We start from the raw sequence: 21,837 nt of genomic DNA on the forward strand, positions 1-21,837 counted from the left end.
AAATCAGGGGAAGTAACTACGGCTTTGTTTTATGTGTCCTTTATTTTTACAAAAGCTCTGTTACTAGAAATTACACAGCATTTTCTGACAACACAATGAGTTTTTCTGCTAAATTGGTTAATATAGTCTGATATAAGCTGATGAAATGGTCTTGATTAATTTGAATGATCATCTAAATTTAGGATTAAAATAAAGAAAAAAGAGATTCGAAAAGTTAACGAAAAGGTCAAGGGGCAAATATAAGGTGAATTTATTATCAATCACTTCCTGTTCATGTCATTATTTTCCATTATTTTCTTCTGATATTGAGAGTTTGGAGAACGAAAATCTCAAGTTTCAAGACACTCAAAAAAAAAAAAAAAAAGGTGAGCTTGGTTTTTTTGACATTACTTTGGTTCATTTGAATTATACAGTTTTAATACAATCAGTTTATATGGTCTCCTACTTATTGGCTCTAAAACTGTCAAAGTCTGTTTTGTTTAGTTTGGGAGTTTGTCCCAACCCAACTAAAGACTAAAGAAGACCCAGAGATTCAGTTTAGATTTAGAGTTCCAGACAGAAGTCACACACACAAAAAAAATTAAAAAAAAACCCCATCGCCATAGTTGAATGAAATCCAGAGATTTAGATGTTAAAAACGGGAAGACTGTGATTTTATTGAGATATCTTTCAAATTCACGGTGGTGTCGTGAACGGATTTCCCAATCTCGTTCACGATGTAAAAAATAAGGAAAAAGTTTAGAAAAAGTCTCCACCGAAGTGGGCGTTCTCCATATATGTAAAGGACATATATGGGCGGTTAAAAACTGCTCTAGAGCACTTCGGGAATCGTCCCGGTCTAGCCTGATTTTTATAACATACCAAAAGTATGGCGGATCGGATCTTAGTAGCAGATACAACGATGGGCGAAGATAGTTGATATGTCTGTTTCAAATAAGGCTGTAGATAGTCGAGAGAAAGAATGAAGGGTGTCGCGAGCGTTTATAGAATAGATACGATGACGTCACGTTTACGCGGGAGACAGTGAACAAACACAACATGAAGATTACTCACAACAGCCTGATCAAGACACGACAGTCATACCATAACAAAACACTTATAACAACAACAACACAAACCTATCACAATAATCAGTGACATAAAATCTTCCCCACATTCCTCCCCCTCCTAAAATGCTTTCCCTCCTGAGGTTATACCCGATATAGATTAAAAGTGGGAAGATATCATGTTTGCATAAGTTTGTCGGGTCCCAAAACATTAATTAAAATATCTATATCAGAACATAGTACTTATGAAAGTTGGACCAAAATTTATAAAAGATAACTTGTTAGGAAGGATGCAATATTTTAAATTTCATTGGGGATATAAGCAATCAAAATTGTAAGGCAAGATGAGTGGTTGCTTGCTGCACTTGTAAATGGCTGGATATATATATATCCCATTTTTTTTTATTTTTTCTAAAACAATGCAGCTGAAAATAGAGCTTATTTAGTATTTACATTATTGCTAGCAGGCCAGGGAATCTCTTTAGTAATTAATTGACAAGATGACAATGACCAGGGATAATGTCAGAAATAAAACAAGCATAGTTGGAACCATGTCAGTTACCAATTCATGTTAATGTCTATAATACAGTACAGGTCCTGTCACAAGGTGGTATCCATCATCATTTTGAGCTTATGCTTCTGACTCACCTGATTGAGGTAGTAAAATACCTGCTGATGTATAGCCATAATTCCCTCCTTCTCCTGCTTGAGGTGATCACCCATGTGTTCATGTTATCAGTTCATAGGGGTACCACTACCATGATTTCCTGGTCCACGTGGTCGTCGTGGTGCCCTCATGGGCTCTTTCTCACATCTTGGCTTATTCTGGTTCCATCAGGTTGGGTCGGGTTCTATAGCCATTATCAGATGGGCCTCTGGGTAGCTCTCTCCCTTCCTCGCCTGTGATTCCGAGGGGTACCATCCCTGGTATCATCAGGTCTCTGGGTTCAGGGGGGCTTACACCAGGTATCATCAAGCCTGTGGTTCCGAGGGGTTCCAACCCTGGTATCATCAGGTCTTGGTTTCAGGGCACTTTTTTAGCTGTCATCAAACCTGTGATTGCTTGGGGTATCATCAGGCTCCCTGTGCATGGTGTCTGCTCCTGGTGTCTCTAGTAGTCCCTTGTGCCCTTGAGTCATCATGATGTGAGAAGTTTCTTAGTGGGGAGGTGAAACCTCTACCCTTTGATGGGGAGGTGAAAGTGTCACCTCTACCCCTTCTCTTTCAGCCTTTGGTTCCAGTCTAGTATCATCAGGCTGAGCTTCTCTGGCATTTTCTTTGGAATTGAACCCCTTCATCACTGTCACTGCCATGTTGACAGTGGTGGCATCGACTCGTTGCTATTCTGCTCAGTTGATACAGACCGTGATGTTGCTCCAGACAGTCATACATACTTTGTTGTTTCTTTCCATGGTCTGGGGTTTGTCTTTTTGTACATAGCAACAGATATGAGTCATGACAGAGTTGGAGGCTTCTTGATTGACCTTTCTTCTTAAAGTTTGTGTCTGTTTTTTGTTTTTTTTTACACATAACACTGCACCGAAGACGAAATCTGCAATGATGCTGGCAGGACTGATCAGGATTGCATTCAGTTATAAATTATTATTTATTTATTTTTTTTTTTTTTTTTTCCTGTCTTCGAAGTGCTTTGTTGCCTCTTCTAATTCCATAGTCGAATTTCATCTATTCAACTCTGTCTTCAATGGTTTCCTAGCAGTCTTGTGAGCTTGCTTTAAACATAATTCTTAACATTTCGCCAATAATTACCCCTCTTCCTTTATGGGTTTAGGCATAAGCTCACATCTGTTGTTGTAAAATCTATCTATCATTGACTGCACTACAGATGATGGAAGCAATTAGTACTACACATTCTTCCTAGGTATGTAGCTTCATAATGTCACCATTTTTTTTTTTTTTTTTTTTTTTTTTTTTTCGCTCTTCTTGACCATTTTTCACTAGTCAGAGAGCGGTGGTTCAGGTCTTGTGCCTTTAAGGAGGCTACCCATGCCATGTATAGTTTATTCCTTGATTTGAAATTATTATCAAGGAAATAATTGACCTGAATAAGAATTCTGCTGCTCATGTCATTACTTACACTGTGGTGGTGATTGAAGTGATCTGATTTGTGAGAGTTATTTTGCATCTTTGTTGAGGGTCATAGAATGCCATTCTCAACTTATGTCGTGGGTATCCCAAATGGATTAGAGTTGTTAGGTCCTGGCCTCTCATATTTACTTTTATATTTTAACCACAGTAAGCAGCCTTAAGTAACACATTGACATCACTGGAGGGTGGCAAGAAGATATATATGACTTGTGATCTCACTCTCTTTGCTATTTCATGCTTCTTGATGTCATGTACTGGATATGCTTACACACAATTTCAAAATCTCTTGAAGTGGCAATTTCAGCAGGTTTATTCTCCATCACTTCATTCGTCCAAAGTGGTCATTGTGAAGTAAGAAGAGATTCTGGCTTATTGTATAATATATTATTGTGCAGCGTCCACCAGTCTTTCTGTTGGGCATGGAGCTGAGATGTTTTAAGTTTGAAAGACGATCGTCAAAATATTTTCCAAGGACAAGGGTATCATCGAGGAAGGCTAGTCTCCTTTTCTGGTTTAACCCTCTCAGCACTTGATTATTCTAGAATATGTCCTAGGGTTATTGAACAGTTCAAGGGGAGTTTATTAAACTCAAGCGTCCTTGGTATGTACGGAAAGCTGCTTTGTGCTAGAAATCTTCATGAACTGGGGATCTACCAATAAGCCAAATTGGATGCACAAACAGATCTGTCTTCCGTACCAATAGTGCCGTTGCAGCAGCCCAGCTCCAGGTTTTATTACCCCTGCTTTAAGCATCTTGTCTAACATTTCATCTTCTTCTTTGGTAAAGTGAACGGGGGTACGTCGCAAGCCTAGTTTAATTGGCTTTGCATCTCCTGTATCAATGTGGTGTTGTATTGCTTGATATTCCCACAGCAATTGTTCAACTTTACCTAGTCTCTCATCTCCCAGAATGGACGTAACTCTCTGCCAGAGATCTATAAGTTTGTCTGGTAGTTGGATCGGCTGGCAGGAAGTGCTTGATATGGAGCATTCCCCCTCCGTTTTTGTCGTGGGGTTGCTGAGTTCGTCCACTTCTGTTAAATTCAGCCAGTCATCTTCGTCATCCTCAATTATATCTCTTGCTTCCAGCAGTTGTCCTATTTCCGTCCCCTTTTTTTTTTTTTTTTTTTTTTTTTTGAGGAAGCATTCATCACCTGTGTTGATTAAGCACACTGTAACAATTGGTTTGGTTACGTGCAGGGTATGGCCCACAGAAATTGGCAGATTTCTATATGGTTCCAGGTACATAAATGGTGAATTGGGCAGATAGTTTAACTCAACATTAGTGATTACTTCTGACTGGGCTGGTATGATCAATTTGTGGGGAATGGCAATCTTGATAGCTGTTCAGTTTCCATCATCCATTGGTAAACCTGTTTGTGCCATGTCACACTTGGGACTTATATTTTTAGTTGAATTTGTTGCAAGAGGAATAATTTGATTTTGACAAAATAATTGTTGTTTTTCCACATCAATCTTTGCCCTTAATTTCCTCAGCAGGTCTATTCCTAATAGCATTGGGTCGAAAATGGGAGCAACATAGATATGAGTTAGCAGATTAATCTCTCCCAATCGCAAGTGTAGTGGCCCCACTAATTTTGCAGAGAAGCTTTGATCTTTACCTGCTGCAAACATCTTCATGGACTTCGTACAAGTGGGGGTGGGTAGGATTTTGTTATGGGTGTTTTCAGAGATGATGGTAACATCTGCTGCGGTATCCACCACTGCTTGTACAGGGACGTTTTCAATTGTACATTGTACTTTAAGGGCAGATTCTGACTGTAACCTTGCAATACAGATACATTCTTCATCAAAATAAGGTTTCACAATCTGTTCTGGTCTTGGCTAGACCGATATACATTGTGGCTTCCGTTGTTGGTCTGCTGGGCAAGGTTTTCCTTAGTTTCTTCATGTTTCATAAAATTAGTACAGTCAGAAGAATAGGGGCACAAATTGCTCATAGTCTTATATCTGTGTTGTGCCTCAAAAACTGGGTCCTCTTTAATTGCCCTTGCTTGAACTGGGATCAAATCCGGGCTCAAACTGATCTCTGCCCGTTTGGCGCCTTTTCTTTTGGGCGACCTTTCATGGAGCAGTCTCTAGCATAGTGGTCTTGACCTCCACATGAAAAACAGGCACTTGATGATGGGGAATTGGAGCGGGATCTTGGCTGAGCACGTCGAGCGCCTCTTTGCATAACCTCCAAGACTTGACTTTGGAGTGTAATGAGAGTGTCTAATTTACTTTGGGTCTGCTCATGCATTGATAACATCTTTTTGAACATTGCCTCAACACTCATCTCAGTCTTCTGCTGTACACCAGCTGTCTTAATGCTCGTGTTGCGAGTCACTGCTCTAATTTGGCTATAGTCTTCCAATTCCTCAGATTCTGACCCCGATTCTTCATCGTACACATTCACCGCTTGGATAGAGGGCTCTCTGAACCGCACGGTGTTGCTGGTACTTGGTCTATCCTTTCGTGCACGCCAACCAACTTGCTGAGAATTTTTAAAAAGCTTATATGTTCTCAGGGCTTGGTCCATCGTGGTGCACTCCTGACATACAATATATTGGGCTGCCTTCACGTCATATAGTCCTGTTATAAAATGGGCTACCACTTGGGACTCTAAATTGCGGTGCCAACTCCCATAGCTTGTCAACATAGTCTAAGACATTTTCTTTTTCAGCCTGTGTAGTGCTGTTGAATTGTATCAGAGTTGCATGTTGTAGCTGCTGACCACCAAATCGATTTCTCAGGGTGTCATATGCATCTCGTATGTCTGTAAAGACTATCGACTGATGGATCCGTGAGAGATAATCCGCTGCTTTTCCTTCCAGGGCTAGGCCCAGGAAAAATAGTTGGTCACGGAGATGTTGAATATTATGATAATTCAAAAAGTTCTGAAAATTATATTCAAACGTATCCCATTGAAAGAGATAGATTTAGGCAGCTGTACCTTGGACGGGGGTGGCATAAGTGGGCCTCCACTGCTCATATCTCCATAATGATCCGTGGAATTGCGATCCGCAGGTGGGGCCTCATAGGAATGCATGTAACTAGTCTCATCCCTCCATCCTCGTCTTTCCCTGTGCATGCCTGCCTCAATTAGAGCATCCTCCTGTTCTAAGGTTCTTCTCATAGATGGTGTTCTTCGTGGTAGCCGGCGGGTTCGTCTTACTTTGTCTCTCGCATATCCACAATCCTCTCTTTGCGGGCCCATTGATGTGAGACCCTTGTTTAAGAAATCTTGAGAGGGTGGGTCCAATGTGTGAGTTATAGATTCAGGACATTCAGAATAAGGCACCTTGTCCATGTAATTTTGACAAAATTTAGCTTCATGAACGAAAGGAACCCGCTCTCGGTCGGATGCCAAAAAGGATGTTGGGTAATGGTCTTCGGTAGGCTGATCGTGCCACGCATTACGAATGGTGCGTTTCGCATTGTTACAAAATGTCGGGTTCGCAACACTACTAGCACCTTTTTGAGGATTGCTAGTAGCGTCATGTTCAGGATACGAACCAGCAGCTTTAGTTGGGGTCTGCTGCGCAGACAGTTCCCTTCGTCTGTCTCCAGCACCAGACGCATTATCATTCGAATCCATTTTATTTGGGGAACTGTCGCGAGAGGTACCAGGGGCATGTTCACCTGGTTTCTCAAAAATGCACGATTCGGAAACCGAAAAATCAAAAGGTTCTAACATGTCACCATTACTGATCTTATCTATCACATCCTCCTTAGTGAGTAAACCGTTACGTGCTCGAATGTCAAGCAGGGTTCTAGCCAAAGGCTTGCTTATACGAGATGACCTTAAAAGGTCCTTAGCAGTAATGACATTAAAATCATTATCTTTGCATCCATTTTGGATTAAACTGAATATGATAATTATTTATTTCAGTTAAAATGACCAGACCAGTTGATGCAAATCAATTAAAGCAATGATAAAGTCTGTAAACTTGGAATACTCTCAGATCCCTTCTCACTTGTATACAACACCTACACCACAGTTGACAGATTTCACTTTTTTCACTGTTTAATCCCTGGGCTAGGGTTAGAGGTGGTTCTTATCCTATTTAGACACTGACCAGGTGTCTAAGGCAAGTGGATATGTTTACAGAGTCTGGATGTAAAGAGTTCAGAGAAACATCCAATATATAGGGGGTTTAGGAGCGTGTAAAGCTGGAAAATAGTTTCTGTGTTTGGTGAGTAGAAACACTTTTACATGGCTGCCTAAGCTTTGACTTTGATCATCTAAATAAAGGCAGATGATACTGTTACTGTTACCTTTTGTTTAGAAAAGCACAGTGAGATTGTTAAGCAACAATCTTGGCGCCAATTATTTGTATATTATTCACAGAAATAGTATTGTTGATGTCAAATATTGGAAAGTATTTAAATAGACATGCAAATAATTTAGCTCACATGCAGATTGAATTCCAATCTTAGTTGAGACATCAGTGTGGGAGTGAGAACCATGACCCCAATAATGGTTCACCAGGCTAATTCTTAAGTGAATTGATTAAGCCCTCATGCACTTTCAAGTAAAATTATTGAATTGTACTCACCAATTTTGCTCCATTTTGTAGAATATAAATCACAATTGCACCATTTTATTGGCAAAAATAAACGAAAGTTGAGCTCGAAGTCTCGAAGAAAAATTTGAGCTGAACTGAGATCGTAATTTCGCCAGTTCAAAAATAATTGCCGACCCCTATAAACGGCTTTCCTCTCTGGTTTAATCAATGGAAAAACACAACTAAACCAGGGGAACTCAATTCAAGACGCTATACTTACAACACAATCAGATGAAACGTTTTTAGATTCATAATTCTGATTTGTTTACAAGAACTCTTTACCTTGAAGAAGTCAATTCCCGTGCACTGAGTGCTTCCATACACTTTAAAAATGGCAGGGTTCGGAAATTAGTCGCAGCGCCAATTGTCGTGAACGGATTTCCCAATCTCGTTCACGATGTAAAAAATAAGGAAAAAGTTTAGAAAAAGTCTCCACCGAAGTGGGCGTTCTCCATATATGTAAAGGACATATATGGGCGGTTAAAAACTGCTCTAGAGCACTTCGGGAATCGTCCCGGTCTAGCCTGATTTTTATAACATACCAAAAGTATGGCGGATCGGATCTTAGTAGCAGATACAACGATGGGCGAAGATAGTTGATATGTCTGTTTCAAATAAGGCTGTAGATAGTCGAGAGAAAGAATGAAGGGTGTCGCGAGCTTTTATAGAATAGATACGATGACGTCACGTTTACGCGGGAGACAGTGAACAAACACAACATGAAGATTACTCACAACAGCCTGATCAAGACACGACAGTCATACCATAACAAAACACTTACAACAACAACAACACAAACCTATCACAATAATCAGTGACATAAAATCTTCCCCACAGTGGAAATGATTGGACTCTCACTCTCACTCTCACACAGAACTTCTGACGTCAGTCAGTGTTAGTGATAGTGTTGTCTGGACCTGGAGAAAATCCCAGAAAACTGGTTCCCCTACTTTTTTTTCAGCGATCACTTTTGCTATCTAGAGCCAAGATCTCTCAATTTATCTTAAACTTTATAAACTGAATATCCATCTATCTTTAGAGTTAGAAAGGCTTTTGACAGTTAAAAATTAAAAAAGCTTCATTCATTTGGGCCTTCAATTTATAATTTGGAAGCTGCTATTTTCACCGTCTGACACACCATTTTCACCGTGCGGTGATAATAGTGTGGGAGACTTTATTCACCGTCCGGTGGTAGCAGCCTCTTATGGTTCTCATACTACTATGTTATGACGATCGACCCAATCAGCAAAGTCCGGTCCGCATTTGTGCACCGTCGTGAACCCGCCCGGCAGTATCGTCACAACGCACCAATGCATCTCTGTCCGTAGTCAGGGAAGCTGCATACAAGGGTTGCCGGGATTTATTTCGGCTCGACATGGGGCACCGTCCATAATGCGCTTCAGAGGGTATCCCCATTCCCTCTCTCTCGGACCTTATTTACCGTAATCGTCTCCTTCCGGACATCGGGGGGCTGGATTGCTGCCATTATTGGGCCCCATTCTCAAGGCATTGTTGCCAGCGTTCCTGACACCATGTGCATTGACTTGCGAAGTTTTACATCAACCTTCTCAATGTTTCTGCTTCTACCCCACCCTGGAGCGAATACTCTGCGGTGGAATAGCAATAGCATAGTGCCAGGGCAAACGTTCTCAGGAGTGCTTGGTTAGCGCCCCAAGTCGATCCCGCAGCTTCCTCAGAAGACTGCTGCGTTTCTCTATCTTCCAGGCAACTCCTTCGAGATGCACCCGATAGGTGAGGCTGCAGTCCAGCGTCACCCCTAAGCATTTTGGATGCGGCTCATATGGGAGTGGCTGGTCCCCAACGAGGATGTTCAGTTTCCGGGTGTGCCATGCATTCCATAGGTGGAATGCAGTGGCCACGGTTTTTGAAGTGTTCATCTTCAGGTACCACTTGTCGAAGTAGGATTTCAGTCTGGTGACTTTGAGTAGCGAGTGCCCAGTCGTCCGCGTATCCCAGCCTCAGGGAGGAAGTGTTCGGCATATGGCTAATGTAAACGTTAAACAACATTGGTGCAAGTACCGAGACCTGAGGGACCCCATTCTTCAATTTCCGTACTTTACTTGTAGCGTCTCCCAGCGCAACGTGGAATTGTCTTTCCCCTAAGATTGAAGAGAACAACTTCAAGGTCTTTTTGCACCTTATGATCTTTACAAGTTTGAGCATTAATCCTTTACACCAGACCGTATCGTACGCCGCTTATAGGTCTATAAATACCCTGCTTCAATATGCTCGGCAATGACCTGTTCCGTGGTGCACCTCCCTTCCCTGAAGCCCGCCTGCTCGGGTGGCAGGGCAGCGTCTAGGACCGGCTCCCGTCGGTTTAATAGAACTCGCTCCAACGATTTGTAAAGACAGCTCAGTAGAGATATGGGTCTGTAACTGTCAGCCTCCTTCGCCGGGCTTCAGGATGGCAACTATCTTTGCTTGCTACCACACTTGTGGGAGCTTTCCTTTTGCAAGGACGTCAGACATTGCCTCTGCCAGCCAGGCCCATGCCCTGGGGCCCAGATGCGTCACCATTTCGGGATAAACGCCGTCTATCCCTACTGCTTTGCCATTCTTTACATCGCTAATTGCTGCACCCACTACTATGTTCAATATCTTGGTGGACGATTTTCACCGTATATGGGAGACTATTTTCACCCTACGGTAATATCTTGGTGGACGATTTTCACCGTACAGTGATAATAGTGTGGGAGACTATTTTCACCGTATGCTTGGTGGACGATTTTCACTGTTCTGTGAAAATAACCTGACACACTATTTTTCACCGTACGGTGATAATGGTGTAGAAGGCTGTATTCAGTGTACAGTGATAATAGTGTGGGAGACTATATTCACCATAATGCTGTAGAAGGCTATATTCACTGTACGACGATAATAGTGGCTAATGAAGGAAATCTCCAAAGGGTGAAGAAATGGCATACCGTCAACCCCTTGGACACAGTTAGATGATCTGACTCTTCTGTCTCACACCCAGGAACAGATGCAAGCAAAAGCCACAATACTAAACAGCCTCTCGGAATCCATTAGTTTGAGAGTTCACTCTGCAAAGTCAAAGGTTCTAAGGATAGGTATGCGTCAAAGGGAACAGATTAAATTAAAAGAACAGGAACTTGAAGATATAGATACTTTCTGCTATCTCGGGAGTATGATAGACAAAGACAGAGGCACAGAAGAAGAGGTGAAAGCACGGATTGGAAAGCGACAGACTGCATTCACATCTTTGAACAGAGTTTGGAGAACTAAAGATATCTGTTTTTGACTAAAGCTGAGACTTTTCAACTCAAACATGAAGTAAGTCCTACTGTATGGATGTGAAACTTGGAATGCATCGTAGGCATACAGATTTTCATAAAGAGGTGCATGCGTAAGCTACTCAGAATAAAATGGATTTTATCAGAAGTCCAGTCTTATGATATTGCATGTTTCATTTTGGTAAAGAGGTTTGTTTTTGACAGTAATCTGTGACTGTTCCCTGTTTCGATTGGATTGTAACTGAACATTTGCAGTGATGGGCCCATGGGGCCTGTTGCAAATACAAGCCATTAAAGATTTGAGAAGTTATAGACTATTTGCATTTCAACTACAAATGTTGAGTAGAAGAGTGAAAATAATTTGGGGCAAATAGAAAATTGGATGTCACTGGCATTACTAGATAAAGTGAGCACACTTTCAACAGGCAAATGTACCAATATGTGGGCAACGACATTAGCTGTGTTTCAGTTTTGTTTTTGTTTTATTTTTTGTGTTCGAAAATACTTAAGATGATGAAAATTCAGAGAAGTCATTATGTTCATTCGCTTACATCCCTTTTTAGTTTAAATAATTTCCTTTCGTTTTTAACTCTGTGACATGGTGCTTTTATTCATGTTTTCTTTTTCATTTTTCAGATATATCTAAACTGTAGTTTGATTCTTCATAACTTAAAATGGCTCTGTCGGTAGAGAAATTACTCACAGATGCTCACATGTTAATTACAAGGTTGAAGGGTCATGACTCCTTGGCTGATGGCATCATTGGAAACTCTCAGGCATTGTTCAACAAGGTGGAAGCAATGAAACAGGTACAATTCGAGACCAAAGACAGTTGTTGATTGTGACAGCCATTGTTGATGTTTAGACTGAAGAATTTTGATAATCTTCATGTGAAGGCTTCTAAATCTGTTGTGTTCACACATGATTCAGGAAAAGCGTTCCAGTCTTTGATAGTGCAGGGTGCAAATGAATATTTAAAGATGTTTGAGTTTGTAGATTTTACCACATTTTCTGGCATATTTTGATATTTTATTTAAATGCTCTCACAATGCCGAGTTGTTTGGGGGTCACAATTGTGGTTTGTCAAGCATCGAGACTGCCAGCTTTATGGAGTAATTAATTGTGACAATCAGCTTCTGGTGGGACCCCTTGCACACAAAGCTCACAGCAGACAGTCGTTTTTGCTATAATGATCCTTTCTCGAAATTATAGCATATAATGTTAGTAAATTACCTTTTGACTCTTTTTTTCTCGAGATGAAAATATGAATTATAATTTTTAGATAAAAATGAAGAAGAATAAATGTGTCCTTTTATGGGGTAAAATATGAAAACCATTATGTCTCACATTGGATGTCGATTGGTGAGTCTGTCCGCTAGATTAGGAGTAATGGTTTAGAAATTAATACAGATATCTTTATCATGCCTGAATGGTTACTTTTCAGTCACTTGTTACCATTTTGTTTTGTTTTTTTAATTATGATATTATATATATATATATATATATATATATATATATATATATATATATATATATATATATATATATATAATATATATATATATATATATATATATATATATATATATATATATATATTTGTTTTTTTTTGTTACAGTATCAAGATGATATAACTGAGTTGAATGAAATAGCCAAACACAGGCCTCGGTCAACTTTAGTTCTTGGCATTGCTCAAGAAAATCGACAGATACGGCAATTACAACAAGAAAACAGAGAATTGGAAGCATCCCTGGAGGAACATCAATCAGCTCTGGAGCTCATCATGCAGAAGTACAGGGAACACACTGTCAAATTGTTACAGACAAATCAAATAGAAAGAGCATTAAAAGAAAAGGAATCAGCAGAAAAGGTGAGATCCGTAATTCTAAAATTAGCAACTGTTAATTAATAGAATTGGACAGTTGGATGATAAAGCTTAAGCTTAAAGTATGACCCGTCTCGCCACCTATTGATAGAAAATGAAGAAAGTGAGTTAAGAATTGGACTCGATAAAGCATGTCAACTAAGTTAAATAACTGAATGCTTGTTATTTCATTGTGAAATATGAATTGGTATGTGTTATTGTTATTATTATTATTGTTATTATTATTATTACTATTATTATTATTATTATTATTATTATTATTATTATTATTATTATTATTATTATTATTATTATTAATCTGAAGTGTGATTTGATAATGATAAGAAAGGACTGCAGTTAACATTTAAAGAAAAAAATATCAAAGCTAAAATCTCGTTTTATTTATGTTGGCTAATTTTTTTTTAAAAACTTTTTTTCGCTTGAAAAGGGGGAAAAGGGGACGATTGAATTTATTTATGTTTCATAGGTATGTACGTTAGATATAACATCGTACCTTAACTTCATCTTGTTCTTTAAATTAACAATAACATCCTTTCAAAGTACACTGGAATCCGCATAGAGTCAACACTCCTAGAGTAAACTTCTGCTTAACAGTCACACCTCTTGTGATCTCAAATTTTCTGTTATATTATGTTATTAAAAGTGTGTTCCATCGATATTGGATAAAGTCAACCTTGCTTAAAGTCAACCAATCCTCTTTTTTTTTCGGCTATGTTTGCTTTATCGGGATTCCATTGTAAACCACATATTTGAGAAGTGGTGAAATGTATGATCATACTGAAAATAGTCACTTTTCCTTTACAATTTTAGTTCATTTCATAAAAAAAAATTCTTAGAGACTTTATAATTTAGTTATGGTTTTAAAATTATTCCACGCCCCCCCCCCCCCCCCCCCCCCTTTCCTGTCACATTTAGAATTCTATGTGTCACTTGATGGACAAAATAGATGAGATGGCTGGAGTCATGCAAAAGGCTATTGAGGTAAGGAGTGTGCTTTGGTGTTGTGTTGCTTATTTTATCAGTTTTGCTGTTGAGTCCATATGTGACTATACATCTCAAAATGGTAACAAGCTTTTATATAGCGCAATATCTACTAAATGTTCTCAAAACGCTTTGCCAAGGGTCCCTGGCCAACAGCATCGCATAACTTTTAGGACAAAATATGACATTTGTTAGGTGATATTACAATTGTTTTCCGACGGAGACAACACTGACAATGGTTAAGTACTTTTTTTACACCTCAATACAGTATGTACAGAGCCTTTTTTTTCATGTAAGATGGAACAGGGTGCCAAAAAGATATTTAAAGATAAGATGACTGGAAAGATGAGATTTTAGTTTTTGTTACTTTAATTAAGTATTTCCATTGTCCTCAGTAGCATATAAATTTAACCCAAGTGTTGTATTTTATCATATGTTTATACTTAATAATTGCAATTGCATGTGAATAATATTTGCTCAAAACTTAGTTCTAGATTGTTTTTCATGAGAAAACTTCTTGTTGATTCCAAATTTTCTGTTCTTTATGTAAGTGTGTTTCATTGATAATGTATAAAATCAAACAAATTTTCTGGTCGGGCGTGTTGGCTTAATCAGAACTCCACTGTTAAATCATAGAACCAACATTTTTCATGAATAAGATCAAACAATATTTTGAATTTTAATATTTGTATGTTGCAATCAAAGACAACAACTGACAACTACATACCTTACAATATCAAAGTCATCAAAGAAAGAAAGTATGATAAAAATTAGTAAGCAATTTTTATTTTTTAAGCAAAATTGCCTTCACTTTGCCCCTTCTGGTTTGCGCTGATTGGTCGTTGATTTATCTAGTTTGGGAAAACCTCACTTGATGGTTTTGGCCGTCCAGCAAAAAAAAAAAATTGTCTTTTTTTGTATTTTCTTGCTTTAAAGTGAAATTTTTGCCGGCTTTTCATTAAGGTGCAATTTTTATTCACGAATTATTCCTTTGATAACAGTAACAGCTTTCATAATGCTATAGATTTTTTGGGGTTTTTTCTGTTCCACCTTTAAGACTTTACTATCTGTCTATTTCTAGCACATAATGAAAATGAGTTAAAGGTAATATAAATAAAAAATGTAATAATGGTATTAATGATTGCATTCTTCTCAAAACATCTTTCTCAAGGTTGATGAAACGAGCGGATGTGTGGATAAAGAAAGACTAAGGCGTATGGAAGTAGAGAATAAAGCACTGAGGGAGATGCTAGAAATTTGTACCACCAGTCGGGAAAAGATCGTCAGCTTGGAACAGGATGTTACTCCAACAAAGCAAGACGACGAATCAACAGAAGAAAAACCCGAAGGTGCCGAAGAGGAAGAGGAATCGGATTCTGAAGCAGATACATCAACTTTGAAAAGGTTCAAAGACAGGGATGAGGATGATACTGATGATGTCGACTCTTCAACTTTAAAGAGAAGTGACAGTGCATCGTCTACATTATCATCATCATCATCTTCACCGTCTTCGTCTAAAGAAAAAGAAGATTCTAAGAAAGAAGAGAAAAAAGAGACCTCACCGGTGACTGATTCTAAAAAGAAAACAGAAGCAAAGAAACCGGATACTCTAGGAAAAGACGGAGCTAGTAGTAAAGAGTCCACCACAAATAGAAATGGGAATAAATCACCTGTTTCCAGTAAGACTACTGGAGATGTTTTAAAGAAATCACGCGTTTCATCCTCTCCTGTTAAAAGAACAACCCCTGTCACAAAAAAAGAAACACCATCTTCATCGTCTTCTTTGAAGAAAACCTCCTCATTAGATTTGAAAAAAGACCAAAAGTCGAAAGCACCTCCTAAATCTGGTGCTAGAAAGTAAAGGATTACAAAACTACAGCACTTTACTTGAATCTCTTTATCAATTGAAATAACCAGTATGAACACAATCATTACTAAATGGCATTTGCTCCATATTGTACAGGTTTATATCATTATTATGACAATTCATTCATTCATCCAATGTTTCAAGCTAATTTTGTGATATAAACGTAAGTTTATGGCAATATCCCTTATTGTATGGAGGAGATTTTTCTCTTGATGCCAACTTACCGATGGGATCAAGACTGTATGAAATTGCAATTAAAAAAAAAAAATCACAAGACTTCTCTTCACTTTGGAATGGATTTGTAATTTTTTTAAATGTTCTTTCAAAATATTGCAGGGAAACTAATGTGAGCTGAGAAAATTGGTTTTCTGCTCTTTTTCAATGATGGCTTTTGAGGGGGGGGGGGGGGCTCTCAAGACTTACTGCCTAATCACAAATTTTAGTCTTAACTACTTTTACATGACCATAAGAAAAAAGCTCATCGTAGTTGTTACAATACAGCCTTGACATATGTATGTTTGTTGGTATATTTGTGACCCACTGTGTCATGGTGGAATTAATTTGATGAAGGAAATTAAGCTTATGATCAAAACGTCAGAATTACGAGATTCAAGTTCTTGGAAGTGTAGGAAACAAAACTCATCGTGAAAGCAAATTTATTTTTACTTGAATTGTTACTGTCAAACTTAGAATTCATTAATGAGCTTCAGGATTTTCCTGACTCATAAAGTTGTTTTGAGCCGGTTGGGGCATATTATATGACGGTAGTCAGTGGTTTAAACCTCTGAAGTCCTGATTTTCACAATCGGCGTATCAAAACTCGGGAGTCTACGTACGAGCTTTGCACGCCATGTTTTATTTAATTTTAGGCAGATCAGACCTCATGACGTCGTTTTGTACGTTGCCTTCATAGTTTTGATCAGCTGATCGTGAACATTGGGACTTAAGAGGTTTGATCCACCAACCATTGATGAGCTTTTAAAATTATTTTATGCATGTCACGAATAATGAGAACATGAATTTTTCTTGGGGGGAAAAAAAAGTTCCCTCAGAGCGATTCGGCCCATGTAGCCAGAGATTTATCTTGGCTTCTATAGTGTGAAATGAATAATTAATAATATCAATTGATTGCTACTTTGGGAAAGTATTTTCCACCAGATCTAAGAGACCCAGCTACGCAATGACTGCTGGGTGGACAGGGGGGGGCAACAAAAAAGAAACTCGACTTCACCAGGGATTAACCTTAGTCCCTTTGCTTGTGAAGTGAGTGCTCTACCATCTGAGCTATGCTCTACTTTAAGGCATGGAAGGGGTCCCGATAGCTCATTTGGTAAAGCACTCACTTCACAATCAAAGGGACCGAGATCGATCCCGGGTGGAGTCAATATTTATTTCTGACTCCCTTGTCCACTCAGCAGTGATTGGGTAGTCGGGTCTGTTAGATCTGGTGGAAGGTATTTTTGCGATAGACTATAGTGTCCTATCCGAAAGGAAGCAAGCAATTGATGTCCGTTCCACGCTGTAGAAACCAGGATAAACTTCCAACTCCATGGGCCAAATGACTTTGAAGGACCACTTTTTTTTTTTTTAAGGCATGGATACAAAATTTCCGGTTTAAACTGGAATTCCGGCTTTTTGGAGTTGATTTTAATTAATTTCCGGCATCTAGGTCACCCGGACTTAACACTGCTTTGAGGCAGCAGGTCACATTTCAATGTAAGTTACAGGCCTTTTTGGCCCAACCTACTTGTATCCGTGCTCTAAGGTGAAAGAGTTAAGTGAAGTGACACAGGTGGTTGATTGGCAAGTCTGCCAAATGTACTTAATTGTCCAACAATTTTGTTGGTTATCTTAGGTGTCACATAAGAGTAATTCAACAATATGACTTTATCTTGTGGCGTTGAAGGCTTCCTGTACAGTACATAATTTTGTAACAAAGTCAACAAATTGTGAGTATCGTCAGAGAAGGTTTAGGGGGAATCTTAAAACTCTGGTCATTATCCCAATTCCCTGGGCTTGGCATTTTACTCACTTAACTCGGCTCAATTCACAGCTACCTGTCTATAAAAATAAAAAAACTTGAGCATTTATATAGCGCAATATCCACTAAACGTGCTCTAAACGCTTTACAAGGGGCTTGAGCCATACCTCTGCCTCCTCCCTACTTCCTTTTACTTCGTACAGTTACTGAACATGTCCTGTAATTTCCTTGTACATTCTTTGAACTTATTCTTCTGGCCAAGAATATTGCTCAAATATATATGTTAAACACTCCTTATTCTCTCCCCCACCCCTTCTCAATTGATAAAGCACTGACAAAGGTCTGGTACCGGTCAATTGAAGAGACTATATCCAGAATTGTAGCATGTTCAGATCTCGTTTGGTTTGTTGTTTTTTTTCTCCATGATCCCATGGCTTGATAAATCTTAGTCCTTGTTATTATGTTTTTAAAAAAATTATTATTGACACTTTTAATATATGTAATTTAATTTATTCAATTGAAATAAATGAGAATTTTAATCATGAACTATATATTTTTTTTAAATCTTTTTTCGTCAATGAAGGCCATTTGTTTTCTTTTTGTGGCCTGGTATGATATTTGCCTTGTTCTCTGTCTTCCTTGTCCTTTGCTGTAAGCGAGGGAGAAGATGGACCAACTTGCCTTCTTTTACTGACAGAGATTTTTTTCTTTCTTTCCGTGAATGGCTTGTGGAGGCCACTGGTAGAATCTTCTATCCCCTTTATCTGTCATCCCTTTCTTGGGAATTTTATATCCATATTCTGAAGTGATGTATTTTCATTTTGCCCAGACCCCCCCCCCCCCCCCTCTCTCTCTCTCTCTCTCTCTCTCTCTCTCTCTCTCTCTACCTCTCTCTCTCTCTCTCTCCCTCTCCCTCTCTCTCTTTCTCTCTCTCTCGGAAATAGTTTGATGTATGTAAGAGGTTTTCTGTGAGATGATAAACATCTTAACCTCCAGCCTTTTGTAAATCATTCTCACTGAGTGACTGTGGATTAGCAGTAAACAGATTTGACAGGGATCCCGTAATACCATTATCTTGTTGAATCTTTGGGTGCCTCTGACTGGACACAGGTCTAGGTTTTCTGTTGGAATCTGCTTGGAACTATTTACCTTTGTCTTTCTTTGATATCAGGTATGCGTGACCTGACCCAAAATAGTTTCGGACATTTAACACTCATTTGTGTTTAGTACCATTGTAACTATATTCCTTTCTAAGGCACTGACGTGACCTGTTGCAAGCACCATTTCTCACTCTTTAATAAACTTGGAACTTGTGCTTTTATATAGAGCTATATCCACTTTATGTGCTCAAAGCGCTTTAGAAGGTGTCCCTAGTCAATAGTAACACTTGCCATATAAGACAAGACATGACTGCTAGACGATATTCCAATTTCTTGCGGACGGACAACGCTGTTAACAGCCAGGTGACCATTTTACACACGAGTACAGTGAGAGAATATGAGTAAAGAGCCTTTTCCAAGGAATCAACTATGCTCCGCTCAAAGTTAGATTTTATGATTTGTAAACATTTGAGTGTATTCTTCTTAGTTGGGACCTGTGCTTGTGTCTGGATGAGGTGATCTCAAACTAAGTACTTTGATGATGTGCTCTTGGAATCTACATCTGTTCCCTATTTGAACCAATTCCCCTTCGTCTTATCTTTTCTTTTGTGCTTTAATTGTAATTTTAGAACTTTTTACCCTCCCATTTTCTTCCTTTTTACTGGCGCCGTAATACCTTTAAAAACAAAACAAAACAACGAACCCAGGACCTTTTGATCCGAAGGTGAGTAGTGTCATACCTCTGAACCACATGTGTTGCTGTTGGCTTTGAATCCCTTGTAAAACACTTTTAAGAGCATTTTGTGGATATTGCATTATATAAAGTCTCAAGTTGAGTTGTTTTGGGGTTTTTTTTAAGAATCACAAGCATGCTTTAGAATCTGGATGAGACCTTTAGGTGATCCCAGACTAAAGTACATACACTGATGGTGTTCTCTTGGAATCTACATCTGTTCCCTATTTGAACTATGCCCCTCTGGGTGGGGTTCCTACCTCCCATAGTGGGCAGGGAGGTACATACTGTCTTCTATCCCCTTATAACTGTTTTCCAACATGCTTTCTGTCTTTGTCTTGGAATGAGATTACTTGGTTTTGTCCTGGCCCTGGCTGGGAGGGAAGCAGTCAAATGCATAGTTATTGTTTTGGGAGATGATATTTTTTTCCCTGTAAATCATCTCTCTGTTATGTATTAATACTATTATTATATTTGTTATAATTTATAATGTAAGCATTTGAGTGTATTGCTCTTAGTGGGGGCTGTGCTTGTGTCCAGATGAGACTTTTAGGTGATCTCAAACTAAGTACTTTGACGGTGTGCTCTTGGAATCTACACCTGTTCCCTATTTGAACCAATTCCCCTTTGTCTTACCTTTTCTTTTGTGCTTTAATTGTAATTCTAGAACTTTTTACTATCCAATTTTCTTCCTTTTTACTGGCGCTGATATGACCTTAATGTGTTGCAAGCGCCGTAAAACCCTTAAAAACAAAAACAAAAACTATGCCCCTGTGTTACTTTTTCTTGGGTACCATTTCTTGTAAATTATTTTTTTTACTATCCCATTTTCTTCCTTTTTGCTGGTGCTGAAATGACCTAAATGTGTTGCAAGTGCCATAAAACCCTTTTAAAAAAAACAAAAGACAAGACAATACAAAGAACAAAGAAAAGCATGTCATATGACCAGCATATAGTTTATTGAATTTCAGAGCTCAACATTGGTTCACTATACAGAAAGAAAATAAACAAGTTTAGAAACGCCAGCGTAGACACGGGAGTTTATCAAACACAAAGACGCCAAATAGTCGATAAAATTATTTACAGAAAGAGAAATGAAAGATGAAAAATGCATTGTTTTTTCTTCGATTAATAATGAAAATCTATATTCCAAAATGACCAATGATAATTATTCTCCAACATAAAGATTTTCTTAATCTAATTTAGGGAATAGTGGACTAATTCTAGTGTTAGTCAATTGTGGATGTCATGGGTTTAATTTTTATTTATGCATGTCTTCACATTATTATAGAATCGATTTAAAGCTGGAGATTTTATACAAGGGGCAGCGTGGCTCAGCGGTTTGGTCTTTATATACGAAAGATACTGAGTTCGAATATCCACTGCGCTGTGCGGCCTTGAGTGAGCAAGTCACTTCACCCTAGCTCTTTTTTGCGGGTTGACACCTGGGTTATTCCAGACTTTCCTTGGAATAGATCCTAAAGACAAATTCCCCTTGGGGATGAATAAAAGGGTACTTTTATTATTTTAAAACGTAAACAATAAATGTTTTTTTGACAAATTCGTGAAAGTGAAATACTTCTTAAGTCAGAGAGTTGATAATAAAATAACTACCGAATCAATGTTTCTTTAGCTAAAATCCAAAATAGTGTGGAGCGGGCACTTGTATCAATAGTGATGAGAAAAAATAGAATATGGAGAAGTGCCAGATGAAAACAAAGAATAAAGAGTCGAGGGGTCAGTGCTAAACTCAGGATCCAATTGACACGACACCCTCCGCCTGGCTGGAAGAGAGAGGACAGCGAGCAGTCGCGAGCTTTCTAGCTCAGTCGGCTGTGCGACTGCTCGCTGTCCTCTCTCTCCCGGCCAGGCGGATGGTGTCGTGTCAATTAGATCCCCGAGTTTGCACTGACCCCGTGACTTCTTATTCTCTGTTTTCATCTAACACTTCTCCATACCCTATTTTTCTCATCCTTAGCTAAAATCACCATATAGATAGTATGCGCTTGGCTAAGAAGCTCATAACATTGCCATCCGGATGTATAACGGACGAACACACAAAACTATGTGTAACCATGAACTTTTATAGTCCGGTTAATACAGTTCAGTGAGAATAACTCACAAACGCGGATGGCAATATATAACAACAAAGGCTTGAGTGACGTCATCTTCGAACTATCTATATGTTTAATTTTAAAGCATATAATATAAAAATCATGAGCTTTACCCAATTCCCCCAAATAAACCCTTCAAACAATAAACAATTTAAAACATTTTCATGTATTTGTT

General features: G+C 38.7%; 2 protein-coding genes across 2 annotated transcripts in view; one reads left to right on the plus strand and one right to left on the minus strand.

Annotated features, from left to right (window-relative positions):
* The window catches only part of LOC144978537 (transforming growth factor-beta receptor-associated protein 1-like), a 31,089-nt gene extending 30,000 nt beyond the window's left edge, over positions 1–1,089 (minus strand). Inside the window, exon 1 of the mRNA XM_078924731.1 lies at positions 862–1,089. The gene's annotated coding sequence lies outside the window, so the exon portion shown is untranslated. The remainder of the gene's footprint in view (positions 1–861) is intronic.
* Positions 187–18,266, plus strand: LOC144978538 (FGFR1 oncogene partner 2 homolog). The gene is made up of 5 exons (XM_078924732.1): positions 187–365; positions 11,638–11,810; positions 12,620–12,871; positions 13,802–13,867; positions 15,039–18,266. The coding sequence occupies exons 2-5, from the start codon at positions 11,676–11,678 to the stop codon at positions 15,726–15,728; spliced, it is 1,143 nt and encodes a 380-aa protein (XP_078780858.1). The 5' UTR covers positions 187–365; positions 11,638–11,675; the 3' UTR covers positions 15,729–18,266.
* The last annotated feature ends 3,571 nt before the right edge of the window (positions 18,267–21,837 follow it).

Source organism: Berghia stephanieae, chromosome 8 (genome assembly GCF_034508935.2).
Source record: "Berghia stephanieae isolate SIO BIC M18660-M18661 chromosome 8, UCSD_Bste_1.3, whole genome shotgun sequence".
Taxonomy (NCBI): Eukaryota; Metazoa; Mollusca; class Gastropoda; order Nudibranchia; family Aeolidiidae; genus Berghia; species Berghia stephanieae.